Below are 18,979 nucleotides of genomic sequence, written 5' to 3' on the forward strand. Positions count from 1 at the left end.
TTACGGGGTTACTTGAATTGAATTCCTACTAAATACCTAGTTTAGAAATGAAAAAAAAACAACTGAGTACTGTGGATTTGTTTCATTTTATTCATATATTCACAAACTGTACATTCAACATGTTTAAATACCACAAAGACAACCACCAAAAATAAATTGACAATGATCACACTGCCTGGAATGTTTGTGTTTTTATACAGCATGTTTCTCCCAAGCTCGACCACATCTCAGCATTATGCCAACACTTAGTGATCATAATCAGTATGTAATCAAACTTACATCACATTCGTGTACACCAATGGTTCCATACACAGCTACTGGCAGAGTATGCAAGGTGCTTATTCTTTCTAAGCTTCGCTGAGCTCTTGATCACTGCTCCAACGTGTGAACCTGCCGAGCACACAGAAACTAAAATATGTTAGGCGGCAAAATGTTGCAGTGCGTGCATGTGTTCTATAAATAATGGGATAAGCCATCTGTAATTATGTATAGTCTCTTCTAGCCTTCATGGAGTGAACGCCTGGGTTTCTGTGTCATTTGTTTTACAGGCTTGTAGAGAAGCATTGGAGTGTTGTGTGACGAGTAGTAGATGTCTTACAGAGGGACATGAATACAACATTTAAAGCATTCTGCGTGGTTCAGTGCTTTTGAATACAGTTGGGGTTGGAGAAGTATGGAACGTCTCCGTCCCCGGCCCCTTAACCACAGACCAGAAGAGCGGGGAGAGCGACCTTGAACCCACTTTCTTTTCTTTTTGTCACTTAACGTCAGAGGAGGACTTGCTTTTGGACGTGAGGCTCAGTGCTTCGGAGGCCCGGAAAGAGAGGGCGCTCATCTTGGAGCTGATGCTGGGGTGCTGCCCGGTGGAGACGCTGGGCGAGCAGCGCAGCAGACGCATTAAGTTTTTGCGGAAGTTGCGCCCCACAAAGCCGTACACGATGGGGTTAACGCAGCTGTTGAAGAAGGCGATGCAGATGGTGAAGGGCATGGCGGTGTCGATGATCTCCAGGATGTTGCAGTTCTCCACCAGGGCCAGCTGGCTGATGACCTGCATCAAGTGAAACACCTGATGGGGCATCCAGCACAGGAAGAAGGCCAGGACGGCGGCAGCGAGCATGCGCAGTACCTCGTCGTCGCGGGAATGGGAGCTCTTCTGGATGTGTCTCGCCCCCACCAGCGCCCGGCCAATGAGGCAGTAACACGTGATGATGATGATGAAGGGCACCAGGAAGCCCAGCAGGCTCTTCGTCAGGCTGATGGCCAGCAGGGCCTTTTGTATACTCAAGGACCTTTCCTTAGGATGCAGAATGCCACACACTTTGCTGTGGTTTTTGAAGTCGTGGACCTCCCTGGTCAGCGCCGTGGGAACACTGAGCAGGAAGGCAACGAACCAGATCACCACACAGGAGATGCGAGCGTACACTACGGTGCGCAGCATGCGGGATCGCATCGGGTGGACGATGGCGAGGTAGCGGTCGATGCTGAGCGCCGTGAGGATGAAGATGCTGGTGTAGAGGTTAAAGGTCGCCAGCCCGGCACTGGCCTTGCACAGGAATCCCCCAAAGGGCCAGTTGTAGCCTGTGGCGGTGTAGGTGGCCCACATGGGCAGTGTGATGAGGAACATGAGGTCAGAAATTGCGAGATTGAGCACCAATATGTTGGCCACCGTCTTGAGCTTCATGTAGGAGTAGATTACGGCCACAACCATACAGTTCCCCACGATGCCGATGACAAAGTTACAGCCGTACACGATGGGTATCAGGGTGAAGATGAACGAGTGGATTCCAGACAGGCCGCATGTCAGAGATATCTCTGCTGTTACATTCTTCATTTTCCCTTTTTAGTGCCAGATCCTGGGACTTTTGAAACAGAGGGGCCTGACGGCAGGGGGCGTCTGTGGTGACTGATACAGGCCTTGGGCGAGGGCCTCAGCGAGTCCTATAAAAGAAAAACACAAAAATGTCACAGGCAGTCTATTGGAAGAGCCGTCATTACCGCTGGCACGCTCCATAAACGCTAATCCACACAAGCACCAATGAAAGTGCTCACCCTACACCAGCTCATTAAAGACCTGCACATTAAAGCCATCCTGACGCTTTATGTTATTTCTGTAAAATAAGGAGCCATGAAAAACAGATGTTGTATGTTATTCAATATTCCAAAATGTACATCATGAATCAGACAGTCTGCGTTCTGCCCTCCTTTAAACGGTCTCCGGGCTAATGAACGGCAACAGTAAAACAGTACAGTGTTTATGAAATGGCCCGTTCATCTGGGTGGACCGTCAGACCCGGAAGGAGAACGTTTATGCCTCGTGTTACGACCTGTGTTAATGAAGAGTGCATGGCAGAGTGCGAGCTTGGATACCAGCGCCATTAAAACACTGAGGTACTAAGAGGGGGTTGAGGCTCCAGTCACTGTAAAAGACATGTCACGTTTCAAACCCTCGGTGTGCGGAGATACATTGTACCCAGCATGAGAAATTCTAATCAGCACACACCTAAACAAACAGGACAGCAGGGATCCGGCTCTGTGGAAACTTTGCTCTGTGAGAAAATCAAACCTGCTTGCTGGGGAGACATTTGCCTCGGGGCTAGTCTTTGCTTCATTTGAACCAGCAGAATGTGAAACGGGAATAAAAACAAATCGGCTTCGTGAGTGTCATTAGTGGCTCTGATGAAGTAATATTAGCATAATCCTCATATTCTATGACTATGGCTGCACAATTATGTTACTAATTACATGACAACATGTTTGTGGTAGCATTAAAACCACACAGATGCTTGGGGGGAAACTGAATTTGGAGCCCGAACGCATAAAAATACAGAGAGAAAAACGTATTTTTAGAATACACAACAGACTTTTTTTTCTATAATACAGATGAGAATTCTCACAATAAATGTGGAAGTCCTCAGATTAGGAATTTCACTTAAAAAAAAAAAAGCTGATGTCTTGCCACAAGATGGCATTCAAGCTTCAATGTTTTTATTCTCAATTGACACATCATGTTGGAAATTATAAAACATATTTGTAAAAACATGCCGTCCAGTTGCTGCTGTTTCTGTTACACATCCAGCTCTAATATTTGAACGCACTTTATAAATCCTTCCTTATCTGCATTCATATTGCCCTGAGCTGGCGTTAGGACGGTCTGAGACCAGAGAAGTATTTGATCTCTCCGTCCGAGATCCCCTCATTATCCAGCTGGATTCAGAGGGATGAAGTCTTTGAAAAGCCCTGCGTGAACTAAAGCAACCACGCTATCGTTTGCAGATGTGGGGAATGTGAGTTTGGAAGACGTGTAAGAGCCAAGGGCAACAGAGTAATGAAATATCTGTGCGTAGAAGTAGGTAAAGCAGTCATTGCACACACATGTGTTTTCATGTGACAATTCTGCAGTTAAGAGTTTGAAATCTTGTTTTCAAGAGAAGATGTTTCATGACCACAAATGGGAACCACATGCCTTTTACCATAACTGGAAAGGCTGGCATGTTAAACGGCAGTATTTTTCCATGATGGCCGAGGGGACGTGTGTGGGGAGTGTATATAAACAAGGCTGAAAGTTATTGCGGCCTATATATGTAAGTGAGCCCCGGTCATAAAGGTGAGGTGGCACGGACAGAAGGTGAGTCGGACGCAGGTGATTTAGTGAGCCACAGCCTCGGGAGTAAGATGGCACATTACTGAATGACAGCCATAAACCCCGGGTGACCGCAGACAGGAAGGTAAACAGCTACTTCACAAGGTGCAAGCTGCATCCTCCCTCAAGACAAAGGACAGTTTGCAAACAATAACATCTGGGGACAATTCTGGCTCCTCTATGAATACTACGTTAGCGACATTCTATTTCTAATCCCATCTCTGGGTATTTGAACGCAACCCCATTTCTGAAATCATGGGAATTTCCTTGAAAGCTTAAACCACAGCAGAGTTGAACTGGATGGAGTCCCCATCAACAGAGCTATCTGAGGAATGAGCACCACCATCTGGCTGCCCATAGAGAGAGCCACTAAAATGTCTTCTTGATGGAGTTAATGATTTATCTCAACCCATTACGAAGGAAGGTTCATTTTAATGGGAACACATCACCTCCGCCACCCACCTTGTGATCGTCCTCTCGTTTCAGGAGTGATAGGTAAACAACGCTTTAAAGATGGGCGATGTGCGCATGCTTAATGTCCAGTCTCTTTGGGTTCAGGTTCTTTATTTGTACCCGTATGTAGATTTAGTTTGCAGATAAATCCATCCTGACACACTCTAAAAACAAAAACAGACAACATACTAATAAAAGTACGCCCTGCTCCGTCTTTGAATGAGTTCAAGAATATCGGTTGAATTCCTGGCTACCCACCACCAACAAGTGGCAATCTAAGACTAATGTGCAGTTATACTTCATGTAGAGTGATACTGTGCATCTTGAACGTATCCTCTTACAACTCACTTCCTCCTCTGTCTCATCTTACGGCGTCTCACTTCAGATGAAGAGTTTTTAAAGTAGGCAACTTGACAAAAAGCAAACTCTCTGTAAGTAAATCTTACAGTTGATAGTGCCAGATGAAATTGCATCAATCAAACAAACTTGAAGTTTTTTTAAACAAATATGTTCAGAGAAAAGCATAACATTGTGTGTGTGTGTGTGTGTGTGTGTGTGTGTGTGTGTGTGTGTGTGTGTGTGTGTGTGTGTGTGTGTGTGTGTGTGTGTGTGTGTGTGTGTGTGTGTGTGTGTGACAGTAACCATGGTCTAAGTGAGGACTTATTCTTCCCGGAGACGGGCTAATGGAAGCATTGGCATCAGTAACCATGTCTGAATTTATCTGTTTACCAAACGGCGCTTTGATGTGCCTTCCACAATTAAACAGCACAACCTTTAGCCTAACTTCTTGCACTGTATTTTAGGAAACACACTGCCGGCGTTGACATAAAATCACAAATGATAAATCCTTTAATCTCCAGTTTATTTTCAATCATGGAGATAGTTTGTTCTCTACAACCTGAGGTGATATTAAATAACATGTTTACTGCCTCTCAAGAGGAACATTTATCTGGAACTTAAGTGGGTCAAGTAAGAACCTATACAAAGCCTATGGTTTAAGACCCTGATGTTGACCAGCCACTACTCCTTTCCTAACATCCAATCTGCAGTATAACTCTTCTTCTATGGTTAGCCCCAAGACTGATCATTAAAACCTCTTCCCCTGCTTTTCCACTATCTCCTCATTTTCCTCTCTACCTCCAGATTCAATTCTTCATGAAGCGAGCGAACAGCTACTGTTTATCAGGAAGTCCTCTCTGGGGAAATGAGACAAAGTGAACTTCACCAAGGACTCCATCCTTCTCTTTCGAATAGTCTTAGAAACATGAGCTTCTAGACTTCTCTACCAGTCACGGTGCTGCAGGATTTGTTTAAAAGGCTCTGCACACACAGGACTTCCACGTGAACAAGTTGGACAAACATGTGGCACAGATCAAGCCAGTGAAAAAATACAATATGACGTTTTGTTCCATGCATTTGTTTCGTCCATCAGCGATTCTCAACAAAAGGGCTTTTATAACAGACACTGAATTTAGGAAACCCCTCAAATCTGAGAGAGAAGCTATAACAAAAAGTCACATTTTAAGAGTTTAAAGACTTAAAAATGTGTTTAAAAAAGTTGTTAAAACATCTTCCTGAGGGTGAGGTAATGTGAGCTCTTACCTGTGGTGCTGAATCAGGAAGCTGTCGATGCTTTCGGAGCGGGACAGACGCAGAGATAGAGAGACCACCGCGGTGTGCCAGAGGCTGCCTCTGATTTAACTTAACTGGTGGAGCGAGACGAGCAGGAATACCATCTGACACACAAACACACTCACACACCCCCCCCCCCAACTCTCTCTCTCTCTCTCTCTCTCTCACACACTGCAATGATGAATGAATTGCATCGTCAGATTGTCCTGCCCCATCTCTCCGTGCGCACACACAAACAAACACACACACAAGATGTTACACAATACCCTCCTCCTCTTTACTCCCCGAGCACCACCCTCTCTCCTTAATGTCTGCTTTTAATCACTCGCTCCATCTTTCATATGAAATTATCTGACAGGTAGAGCTGATTAAAGTGCCAAATCTGGGGCCCGTTGCATAATCTTTCGAGGGCGTTTAATTTAGCATTACCGTTTAATTAACCACGCGGCACTTTGGTTAAACTTTAATATCTCAACCACCTCCCTTCTTCTTCTGCTCTTCTCATCCCTCGTCTGTTGTCCTTTGCACAGCATGAAAGAGCTTTTGATTGTGATTAGACCTGTCGCTGACACGCTGTATTAATAGCCGCCACAAGTTGGCTCTTGGCCTGGGAGTATCAGGGGCTTGGAGAGAGGGGAGATTGGCGTGGTGGTGCCGGACAGTCGAGAACATTTACCGTTTTCTAATCAGATTTAGTTGTTTGTCAAACTTTTGTTGCGTTGGATGTATTGTTGTGAAGGTATGTCACGGTGACCCAGCTCCACTAGTCAAGCCGGCATTGTTTCAGTGTGTGAGGGATGATCAGTTCTTGGTAAAACTGTACTCCAAAGAGGTGCGATAAAAGAGTTTGATTGGTGTGAATCGGAGGAATTTGAAGCCTGACATTGTGTAATGTAAGATTTCTATTTTTAGCAACATCCATCACACACTCCTTGGCGTTAAAGATATATCTTTCTCACCATTCTTCTGTTTCCCAAGGTGTTGACAGGTGTTGAGAAGTGGGTCACGTCCTCACCTCTCCGCCTCATGGATAGTGATGGATGAGTCGGTGTGGCTGTCTTCTCTAAATCCCCCTCAGTTTCTGTGTCCACAGTGTTGACGGTAAAGAAAGCCAACACCTGGGTAGACGACAAACCAGGAAAGAAAGGAACACAAAACACAGTGATGAGTAGGGGTCCTGTTTGGTGGCTTTCACCCAATCAGGTGTGACGCAGTCATTTGACCCACATTTACTGAGCTGAATATCGGTCACACGGGGTCAAAAGGAACAACGTGGAAAAAATGCTCTAGTTTTTATTCTAGTAAAGGTAGGTGTATTCTTAATCTTAATTTAATCACTATTCATTGGTTACACAGTATTTCACAAGCACACAATCTCCCTGATAACTTTTATACGTATGCTATTAGCAACAAGTTTCAAGGTTAGCACAATTAGCTGATTGGAGTGCATGCAGTCACACTGGTAAGCATGGTAACTCAGGAGCTAGGAAAGCTGCCTATGGGTTTCCGATAAGCAACAAAAACGAGAAAGAGGAAGTTGTGTAAAGAGAAAGGACAGTGTGTTCCTTATGCTCCACCATTGTAGGTTGAGGAAATACATTTGACTGCAAATATTAGGATCACCTTTTTTAAATACGCACAAACACGAACTATAGACATGCAATATTTCTGCACCCAGGAGCATTTGGCGCCTTGCTTAAGGATAGCAGTGGATGCTAACCAGTCTACACTCGGGACTTGAACCGGCGACCTGAGGGTTTGGAGCCTTGCTTAAGGATAGCAGTGGAGGCTAACCAGTCTACACTCGGGACTTGAACCGGCGACCCTTCGGTTCCCAAGCCGAGTCCCTGCAGACTGAGTCACTGCTGCCCCAAAAAGATATCACTGGGACAAAAACACAAAGTCCAACTTCTTATACCCGCTAATTATAATTTTGTTTTGTATTTTACAAAGTTGCCAGTGAGCCAGATGATACCTCCATTCCCTAGCAAGAGGATTGACACTACACTTTGTCCAAAACAAAAGGAAAAGAAACAGAACATCATGCATTTGTGTTTTTCCCGCTGTTCTAAACTGGTACAGAGATTTTTGTTTACCGTTACACCCCTACTTTAAACCTGTCATTTTTCAGGAAGGGAGGGTTGCAGGGAGAAGGACAGTATCTCTCTCTGCCTGAAGCTCAGCAACAGAGTCATTTACACCTCCAGGGGATTATGATCAGACTCCATTATGTCTTCAATTTCTGTGAATGATAAGAATCATCCATTAGGCAAATGTTATCTTGTTGCGTATCCTGTCACAGCAACGAGCCCCTGTACGGTATCACTTGCATCGTCTTGGTCTCGCTGCTACAAGAATTATCAATAAATCTATATCTAACCCTCGGGAACTCTCAGGAAGTTAGGAGAGAGTTATGTATGAAGCGGTGAATTTGCACTGCATTTTCCACAAAACAAATAATTCTCAGTAGGGACAGGATGTTGTTGCAACACCCCGCACTACAACGTTGATTTACACTCCTCGAGAACAAGCTAAAGCAGATGTTGATTATTTTTAAATGGAGATCTGCAGATGGGAAATAAAGTTTTCTATGGGAGCTTTTTAAAATGGACGGGTGAGGTTTAATTCAGTTTGCGGTCGGTTAGTTTAGAGAGTACAACTTTATGTCCTGGCAATAAATTCAAAACACATAAAAAAAGATCATTCTTAGTGTTATGCAATACTTAGGAATCTAATGCAACTGTAGTAACAATCCAAGGAAAACAATCATGTATCATCTATTGGCTAATACATAATTTCTGGGTGAGTTAGGAGAAATAGTACAAGGCTTTATCTCAAGTGTTAATTCCCTGGAGATGTGATAGTGGGCAATGCTTCTTCTAATCAAATCACTCTAACAAGATAAGCTGTTAGCACTTAAGCTGTGTTAGAATGAATTGATGAGCGGGGTAATTACTGGCAGCACAGAAGACTGCAGGGAACGTCGGACCTTTTACACCACAGCAAAACAGGCACTTAAATGCCACACCATCACACAGCCACCTGCTGAAGAAAGACAATACTCTGTGAGGTCAGATGGCTGAGCTTTGACTGTAAACTGCTCACCTGTATTGATTGAGAGTCATATCTTATACATGTATAAACAACATGTCGCTGTGTGGTTCACATCAAAATCCACATGTATATTTTTAAACTAGGGGCCAACTTCATTAAAACAAATGATCAAGAACATGATATGTTTCCTTCCCCACATGTTATTCATCAGTAACTGTTTGAAATGCAAGTAGCCAAACTTCTTACATAAGAAGACACAAATGTAAAAAGACAGTGACCTGCAGAGCTAGGCAGACTGACATGTTGTTTTAATCAGCATCAGTTTTTCCTCAACAATATGTCAATCTTTTACATGTTTTATGTCTAATACAATAACACATTGCTTCATTTCTCCGAAATGAATTATTTCCCAACAGCAGACATTTGTTCTTGTCATAGCAGGAAACTCACAGGTGGAACCGATTACATTAAAAACCATTATGTTCCAGCAATCACTGTAATGAAATGCAGCAATTAGCGACATTAGATACACCTGTGTTTGACAGGACAGAAATGTTAGCAGTCCAACTTTACCTTTTAGGGTATTACTGAGGTTTTTGACTCTCTGATAAGAGTGTAAAGATACTACACGAGAGGCACAAACCGGGGCTAGGTGAGCAATGATGCTAATTTGAAAAGATACGTTGAAAATAATGCAGTCAAGCTAGCTTACTACTAGCATTACTACATTAGTTATGTCGTGGTTTCCTTCCTTGCTTTCTATCCAAGCCATTTATGTGTGTTTGCGTTTACTGAAAATAAAATAATAAACCTTTTACACATTCAAAGAAAACAGGCCTTTACACTAGTAAAAACAAATCAAACAGGCCTTTACAATAATCAAAACATATCAAACAAAAGAGGCAAAACTCAAATAGAATAATAAACAACTTAAGTAGTCTTTATTTCTTTCGAAGTATACGCTTCTGTAGCTTTAAAAGGTAACTTCACGGTAATTTAATGGTAACTTAACGGTTAAAAACTGTGCCTCGAGGAGGGCCACTTTCTGACAGTTTGCCCATCTCTGTCTCTTTAGAAGAGGCGCCGTGGGAATTGTAGTCTTTTATACGTACTTGACTACAGAAATCACGGTGATGTGGCCCTTTTTATAAACAAGAATACTGGCTCTAACAAGTTAAAAGGTGCATTTGTTTTCCCCCCGTAACATAATATAGCCATACAGTTTATGTTTATATATAGAAAATCTCCCTTTTCACAATAATGTGGTCAATAAAAACAATGTGGAGCAATGAAGCTAACTCCAAACTGCCACAACACTTAATGCTAATGCTAATGCTAATGAAGCATCTCATGAGCTAACGTTTACTAACCGTCGTCTTTCCGTTGCTTCAGGACGTCTTCACAAGAAAATAACTGCTGCTTCAGGGCCATTGAACTTCTTCATGTCTGTGTGTATCCCCGCGAAGCTACATTAAGGTAGGAGCTAGCTTGTTGTGCTTAATTGTAAGCTGTTGATGTTTGGCTGACAGGCTCTCGGTTGTTTCCCTTCAGATGTGTAGTGGTCTTGTTAGTGGCCTTGGCTCTTGATGACATGCAGTGTGTGCAAGTTGTGAAATGCTATAATATTTAGATGTGGCTGATCTATTGGGTATATTTGCATGATAATTGTGATGCTTAAATTATGTTGATTTTGTAAAATTTGAATAATCTTGTGTTTACTTTTTGGTATTTGGATATTGGCTATATCCTCTTGCTGTAGGGAGGATTGTGGATTGTACTTGCGATGTAACCAGGGACTTGCTATTTCAAACATTGTAGTGTTGGTTTCATTGAGGATTAAACAGGGCCTGTGTTATATTAATTTGTTATAACTCTTATGTGTCAGCTTGCTGAATTATTCTTAATTTTATAGCTGAAGTCCTGCTTTGTGGTTTCTGCTGCTACTACAAATATCAATTCAATATCATATGAACCTTCCCCAGAATATCTGCCATTTTAATGACCTGACATATACATGCAGTAGTAATGTGCAAAACACTATATTATCATGTGTATCAGATATGTGTGGAAACATTCTTGTACATTAAGGATCTGAAGCTGTTTTCCACAAAAAAAAACCTGATATTAATGAAAAACTGATGTTTTGAACCCTTTTACTGTACTTAAAAAGCATAATACAGTATACCAATCAACCCTGCTGAACTGTATGTTTATGAAGACATTTATCAATTTAATTAGGCGCCTAATCAAATATAATAGCTATGCTTAAAAAATTACATTTATTATACAATAATGTTAGAATACATATATACAGTATATGAGCCTCGTAGTAAAGATTTATTTTCATTCAGGGTAGCATAGTGGTTCAGATGCAAATACTATTACTGATATACATATGGTGTGGGATGTTAAATAATATAACATGTGAAAATGAATGGACTCTCACGCTGTTGACATAACAAACAAACAGGACTTATTCCTTTGTCTCCTGACAGTCCCAAACACCCTGCGTACATCCATCACCTCCGATGGCCCCGCAGGGACCCGCTCAATGTGACTTTAACAAGCTTTTTATTTTCTCAGTGTGCTGCGTAGGTGTCAAGGACAGCTCTAGCTCCAACCGTGCTGTCAAGGCTCTGAAAATATTTACTGCATCCCTCACACTGAATTGACCTGCCTTGTTAGCGTGGTTGCCAGCCTGACTCAAAAAACTAGAGTGTGTCAGCAGGACAAAGGCGTGTTTTTTTTCACATAAACTGTTTGTGGAAGTAGTCAGGAATACGTGTAGCACAACCTGTAAGCACACTGGTTTTGGATTGACCTTTGTCCTTTAATTCCTGTTTATCGTCACGGAAATCAGTGACCCCCAGGGTGACTGTAGGATGATGTAGCCGCCACACTCCTCTTGATCGGAGCTAACAGAGCAGATATGGCAAAGACAACAAAATCTTTTGTACAAACAGGAAGCGTCCGAGAGATTGGGGAGGAAGGCCTGCAACGGGCCTCCTAAGAGCCACATTGTTTAGGTCTGAGCCCAAGGTTGCCTTTTTACATCGACACACAGAGAGGGATGGGAAAACACTGAGGGGGATGCTGAGGGAGGCTTTTCCTTTAGCGTAACCTCTCCCATGAATATTTTTGAGCTCTTTTATTAGATCTTTGGAGGGTACATTTGGACTTCCTTCCAGTCCTATGAGGTTTATCTGGATGCATTTTAATTTAATAAAACAGTTAGCTGTCATATAGACCCATTTTGCTTTTCTTTCGGTTCAGTTTTATAGACGAGATAACAGAGGAAGAGGTAATGCTGCCTCCAAGCAAGGCAGTACATTGGTTGCTGTGACGGTTTAGTCTGTGTATTAAAGATGTTTGTCATGAGATTACAAGAGCGTAGACAAATAAATGTGTCTAATGTTGTTTTATTCTAATAGTGTCTTGTGTGGTAGCAGCGCGGTCATCACTGTTAAGTCAAATGCATGTTACTGCTCTTGCGGTGTCATTCTCCATTAAATGTGAAGTAAATTCTTTGTGCGTACGGCTGCATTGTTTTGTTCTTGTGAAACTCAGCGTGTGTGCAAAAGACAGTTTCACACACACACACACACACACACACACACACACACACACACACACACACACACACACACACACACACACACACGGACGGGGTCTGGAACCTGTTTTTATCCCAAGACAGGCTTTCCTTATGTAAACAGCATGTGAACAGCATTGGGTTTTCTTTCTCACCCATGACCCTCTGTCTTTAAAAAAAGAGCCGCAACCAGGAAGGGAAACAAGTGAACCCCAATGAAATGCAATAATACAAATAGTACTAACTTGTGTTTTCTAAGTTGCCTCCAATATACCCAAGGCGTCTTGTACAGTATCTCGAACCCACTTCCTGTTCCTTCTCCATGTTGTTGCTCTCCGGCTGCTGCAGAGCTCAGCTGATTCAATAACCCGGGGGCCTCACACCGTATAAACACCCCGAGAAGAGGGCGACCCGCGCCACTCTGGCTGTGTTTCGTCATGTCCTCATCTCTGCAATAACAAGCATATGAGTCTTCGACGGATGTGTTTGGAGAGAATGGTTTTGCCTTCGGTTAGACCTGGCATTTTATGGTTTTATTTTTATGGTAATTCATTTGAATGTTTTTGGGGGATTTTTAATTTTCTCATATTTCTATTTGTATTCCACACACTATCTTGTCTTCTCATTTTGCTGTAACTCCATCAGGAGGCTGTGAAGGCCACTTTTGTGATATTGGGCTATACAAATAAAGTTTGATTTGATTTGACCCTCATCACAAATAAACCGGCTTTAATTGAATTGCCACAGTGTAGAATAAACAATATCAAAATGGATATATTAAATAAATATGTGTGTAGGATCAAACACGTAAGGCTCAAGCGGGACTCAGTGTTTGTAGTTTAGAGAAGACCTTTTTTGCTTTTTAGGGGTTTCCTTCTCCTGTAGTGCATTATATCCAGTAGGGGGGGTACATCCAGTAGGGGGGGTACATCCAAGCGGTTGACCAATCACAACAGAGCTGGCCAGTCAGTCAGTCCGAGGACCTGGTAGAGGACAGCATGGGAAGCTTAGGAAAAACACAAATGCTCAAGAAAAAAATATGTGTAGTAATAATAATAATAATAATAAAAATGTAATAATATGTGAATATCGCCCTAAAAGGAAGGATTCTGATTCAACATCTTCTGCTTCAATTCTCTTTGCAGCAATAAACTCTGCAAATGCTATATTTCCCTGTAATTCCTCTTGAAGTGTACCCCTTGTGAGTCATAAGAGACGTGAGTCAGTAAATGGATGTTGTAACCTTTTACAAGAACATACTGTATTGCAGCTGAACTCTACTGCAGACAAAGTGTAAACAACAGTTTATAATGGGAAGACGGACTCCAAATGGCCTTAAGTTGCATATTTCAGTCATCCGCCTCTCGGTTTGTGACCGTTTGCTGCATCTTCTGGGACGCTGAGTTCCCTGACCCAAAGCAAGCAACAGGTCAACAACTTTGGTCCAGCCAACATGACTCGTCTCCTGTCCGCCCATAAGTCCTGTTGCTCTGATCTGCAGAACAGGCACATTAAAAAAAGCATTTAGTGAGATTAGTCATGTATCAAAATGATCTGTTTTTGATTGAACACTCGTCAGTTGGATACCCTGGTGTGTCTGCATGTACCGGATTCCCCAAGTTTTTGATGCCCATTCCCAGCATTTTTTGCCACGGGGGCCTTGCTTTAGGAGTTTGTCCTGGCACTGTTTTTAAACGATGGATGATGGCACCGAGGGCTTGTAATCAGATCATAATCCCAGGAGAGAAGGAGCTGATTTAAAATGTTGTTCTCAGTCCTGTTTTCTGTATATGGAAACTTGGAGACACATACACGACAGCTGGAGCATTTCCAGCTTCTGTAATGTCACGTGTTTCCAAGCGCATTGGAATATGTGGGCACGGGATGATTTCAGGAGGAATATGACTGCATCGTTCAGGGATTTAGTTTGGTAGCTGAAATGGTGGCGTAACACAGGGAACATGAGTCTCTGGAGAGAAAGAGAGATTCATATTAATCCTGTGTTGGCCTCCACCCACACTTTACTCACGAGGGGAGAGACCATCAAAAATGTACGCTGTTAATCTCGTGTGTACGATTCCTACGAGTGTTTCTGTTCCTAGAAGCAGCTATAAACACAGACTACTGTATTATTGCACACGCACCTCTGATATTGCTTGGCTTTATTCTGCCGCTTACACACAACTAAAGTCGGTTTTACATAATGTGAGGGGGAGCTGATCGCCTCTGATTGCATTTTAATGACTGAAAATGTCCCAGAATTTAGGATGGGTTATCAGAGAAAGGAAAATGAAAGAGAACAATGTTGATCTTAAACATAAGGGCTCATTATCTGACGTACTTGACAAAAGTAAAGCCACTTAATTGCTGAGCACATTGTATTTCGTCACTCCAATTCAATCAACTAAGTCAAGGAGTTCCCAAACTGAAACCAAAGTGGCCTGGCATGTTTTCCCTGGCAACAACAAACATATTCCCAAATGTTCAATACACAACGATTTACTAGCATATTGCGAAAGTAAGAGTCCTTCCACATCCCTGCAGTGTTTTACTTCCAATTTGTGATTGGTTTGTTGGCTGTAGTGTTATCTGTCTAAATAGTTTCAGTATAGCTAATAAGAGTCAAAAATAAAATGGTGTGTTTCAATATTTTCATGGTTGGGAGTCCAAGGCCTCCAAAATTGGTCATAGCATGCATGTAGATTTTTATTCCCCCCCCCCGATAATCACAGAGGCATTCAGCGGCCCCATGGGTGCTCTCACTGAGGTCAGATCCCCCCTGCTGAGAGAGCTGGAGTGGAGGAGGAGAGCTGGAGGAAATAACACAGCAGCGGGGAATCTCATGCCAATCAACGCAAAGCAAAGAGAGAAACATTACAGACTGACGCGCCCCGCTTCACTGGGGCTGCACCTCAATATCTAACATGCAAATAGAGACAAAATGGAGATGTGTTTTGTGTATTATGTTAGACAACAGAGCAATGTGACCTCAGAAAAGTAGAAACTAAGATATTTAGGATCAAAAATAATTGTATTGATAGGACAACCTGCCTTTCACGAAGCATATTCAGCCTACACACCAACAGTGAGACACATGAGCACATACTACAGTTTAAAAAAGCAGAAATAAAATCTGAGCTGCCGTTTTAGTTTAACACACACAGTTAACTATGATTTATTTGAAGATTTTCAGTCTGGCTTTAGAACACAACATAGCACAGAGACAGCTCTGGTTAAAGTCACAAATGACATTCTAATAGCCTCTGACAAGGGACTTGTCTCTATTCTTGTCTTGCTCGATCTTAGTGCTGCATTTGATACTATCGACCATGATATCCTATTGCAAAGACTAGAGCACTTAGTTGGCATACAGGGAACTGCTTTAGGCTGGTTTAGGTCCTATCTATCTGAACGCTCTCAGTTTGTACGTGTCAACGATGAATCTTCCATGCAAACCAAAGTTAGCCATGGAGTGCCACAGGGCTCAGTGCTTGGACCTATTTTGTTCACCCTATATATGCTTCCGTTAGGCAATATTATAAGGAATCATTCTGTAAACTTTCATTGTTATGCGGATGATACTCAACTATATTTATCAATCAAGCCTGATGAAATTAATCATCTAAATAAAATTCAAGACTGCCTCAAGGACTTAAAAACGTGGATGACCTTACATTTTTTGATGTTAAACACGACCAAAACTGAAGTTATTGTACTTGGCCCGAAGAATCTACGAAACAAATTATCTAAAGATATACTAACTATGGATGGCATTAATTTGGCCTCCAGTGAGACTGTAAGGAATCTTGGTGTTATATTTGATCAGGATTTATCCTTTAACACCCACATAAAATCAATTTCAAGGACTGCCTACTTCCATCCACGTAACATTGCAAAAATCAGGCATATCTTGCCTCAAAACGATGCAGAGAAACTAGTCCATGCATTTGTTACTTCAAGGCTGGATTATTGTAACTCCTTATTATCAGGGTGTACCAAGAAGTCAGTCAAGTCGCTTCAGCTGATTCAAAATGCTGCAGCTCGTGTACTGACCAGAGTTAGGAGAAGGGACCACATTACTCCTGTTCTGGCTGCCTTACACTGGCTCCCTATAGAACACAGGATAGAATTTAAAATTCTTCTTCTGGCCTACAAAGCCCTTAATGGGCAGGCGCCATCTTATCTTAAAGAACTCATTATACCCTATTGTCCTACTAGGGCATTGCGTTCCAAGAATGCAGGGTTGTTGGTTGTTCCTAGAGTCTCTAAAAGTACAATGGGAGCCAGAGCCTTTTCTTATCAAGCTCCACTTTTGTGGAATCAGCTTCCAGTTTGTGTTCGGACGGCAGACACCCTATCCGTTTTTAAGAGTGCGCTTAAGACCTTCCTTTTTGATAAAGCTTATAGTTAGGGCTGATTAGATTCAGCCCCTAGTTTTGCTGATATAGGCTTAGTTTGTCGGGGGACATCTTACTTCTTCCTTCTCTCTGTCTGTACCTGTGTACTCTCATGTTCCGATTAACCCAGCTTCCCCAAATGTCTTTCTTTTTGGTGTCTATATACGCCGGGATCCGGAGTCATGGATGATCCTGCGGTCCTGTGTCAGGGATTGCGAGTCCTGGATCTTGAGTGGTGGCTGTGGTCCTGGATCATAAGTCCTGGATGGATATACTCGTGGATTCATCTTCCTATTATACACACATGCATTTCCAAACATTTGGACTACCTATGTTGCAAATTTATTATCTTTTCAATTTACACACGGCATCTATTGCACGTCTGTCCGTCCTGGGAGAGGGATCCCTCCTCTGTTGCTCTCCCTGAGGTTTCTCCCATTTTTCCCTTTAAACTGTGGGTTTTCTCTGGAAGTTTTTCCTTGTACGATGTGAGGGTCTAAGGACAGAGGGTGTCGTATTGTCATACTGATATTCTGTACAAACTGTGAAGTCCACTGAGACAAATGTAACATTTGTGATATTGGGCTATATAAATAAACATTGATTGATGGTTAAGCTCACACACATTATCTTTTGAACATATACAGTGGGGCAAAAAAGTATTTAGTCAGCCACCAATTGTGCAAGTTCTCCCACTTAAAAAGATGAGAGGCTTGTAATTTTCATCCTAGGTACACTTCAACTATGAGACAGAATGGGGGGAAAGAATCCAGGAAATCACATGGTAGGATTTTTAATGAATTAATCGGTAAATTCCTCGGTAAAATAAGTATTTGGTCACCTACAAACAAACAAGATTTCTGGCTCTCACAAACCTGTAACTTCTTCTTTAAGAGCCTCCTCTGTCCTCCACTTGTTAACTGTATTAATGGAACCTGTTTGAACTCGTTATCAGTATAAAAGACACCTGTCCACAACCTCAAACAGTCACACTCCAAACTCCACTATGGCCAAGACCAAAGAGCTGTCAAAGGACACCAGAAACTAAATCGTAGACCTGCACCAGGCTGGGAAGACTGAATCTGCAATAGGTAAGCAGCTTGGTGTGAAGAAATCAACTGTGGGAGCAATTATTAGAAAATGGAAGACATACAAGACCACTGATAATCTCCCTCGATCTGGGGCTCCACGCAAGATCTCACCCCGTCACACACTATTTTTTGAACATATAGGTTCACCTGCTGAATTTAAAAACAGAACACATGAAGCAGACTCAGGCAGTAGAAGTATAGATTCACACTGAAAGTATTATCCTACAGAACAGAACAGCTGACAGAGAAGAGATAACATCTGATGCTTTACAACAAACACTATATGATGTTTTTACTAACACTCTAATCCTGCTAATTTTGTGAATAAGCCTCTTATTGTCACCACAACATTAAGGCATTTAACTCGGCTACATGACTTGACATTAAGGGTCAACTTTCGGAACTCTCCCACTCTGTGTCGGCACGAACAGAGGGGGGGCGACTCTCCACGAGGCGACTCCTAATGAAAACCCCGAGCTTTGTAAATATTTTCATCCTCTCCCTCGGCCTGCTGATAGACTAATTCCTCTCGCTCTCCAGATTAATCACTGAGGAGTGGAGCGGGAGGAACCGGAGAAGTTAGACCCTCCAGAAAAACGCGATTCTGCGATCTCAGAATTTACCGCATAATCAGCTAAATGGCGCATATTTATCAAAAGGCCGCATATTTATCAAAAGGCCGCATAATCCCCGCATTTTTCCACACAAAATTGAGAAGAAAAAAGTTAATTCGTCTTGACGTCATCAGCTCGCGCATCACAGAATGTAAACAACACTGTATAGAGCTCATTTACCAACGAACATTTCTACTTAAGACCGGGCAAAAAGTGGGGGGGAAACTATTCTGCACCCCGTGCAACTGTGTGTTGCAGCATAAGAGAAAATCGAAGGTGACGACCCACTTTGATTAATTCAAACATTCGAAAATGCTTTCTGCTGCTGCGGACAAGAAAGCCATTCAACTCACGTTCACCGAGGGATCAACCTTCAAAACCCTTTAGAGGGCTACAAGAAACGAAGTGAGTAGCCTACAAGATTGAAGCTGGTCAGATAACGAACGAGTAAATGAAAACAGAATGAGGCGGAGAAGTGTGTGTGTGTGTGTGTGTGTGTGTGTGTG

At 42.4% G+C, this 18,979-nt stretch overlaps 1 protein-coding gene and 1 long non-coding RNA gene across 4 annotated transcripts in view; one reads left to right on the top strand and one right to left on the bottom strand.

Annotated features, from left to right (window-relative positions):
* Nucleotides 1-67: 67 nt before the first annotated feature.
* On the bottom strand, nt 68-10,306 carry agtr1b (angiotensin II receptor, type 1b). Of its 3 annotated transcripts, none has more exons than XM_079661096.1 (3): nt 10,150-10,306; nt 6,741-6,843; nt 68-1,938 (listed from the first exon to the last, which is right to left on the bottom strand). In XM_079661096.1, exon 3 carries the CDS (start codon nt 1,829-1,831, stop codon nt 758-760), a length of 1,074 nt encoding a protein of 357 aa, XP_079517222.1. In that variant the 5' UTR covers nt 1,832-1,938; nt 6,741-6,843; nt 10,150-10,306; the 3' UTR covers nt 68-757. The 3 variants fall into 3 exon arrangements, with proteins under 3 accessions (XP_079517222.1, XP_079517221.1, XP_079517223.1); XM_079661095.1 differs by having other exon boundaries at nt 6,685-6,843; XM_079661097.1 differs by lacking the exons at nt 6,741-6,843; nt 10,150-10,306 and adding an exon at nt 5,696-6,673.
* Nucleotides 9,194-18,979, top strand: part of LOC307026024 — a 69,289-nt gene continuing 59,503 nt past the window's right edge. Inside the window, exons 1-2 of the long non-coding RNA XR_013804316.1 lie at nt 9,194-9,431; nt 10,172-10,255. This is a non-coding gene — a long non-coding RNA (uncharacterized lncRNA). The remainder of the gene's footprint in view (nt 9,432-10,171; nt 10,256-18,979) is intronic.

This window comes from Notothenia rossii (assembly GCF_949606895.1).
Source record: "Notothenia rossii genome assembly, chromosome: 12".
NCBI classification, from domain to species: domain Eukaryota; kingdom Metazoa; phylum Chordata; class Actinopteri; order Perciformes; family Nototheniidae; genus Notothenia; species Notothenia rossii.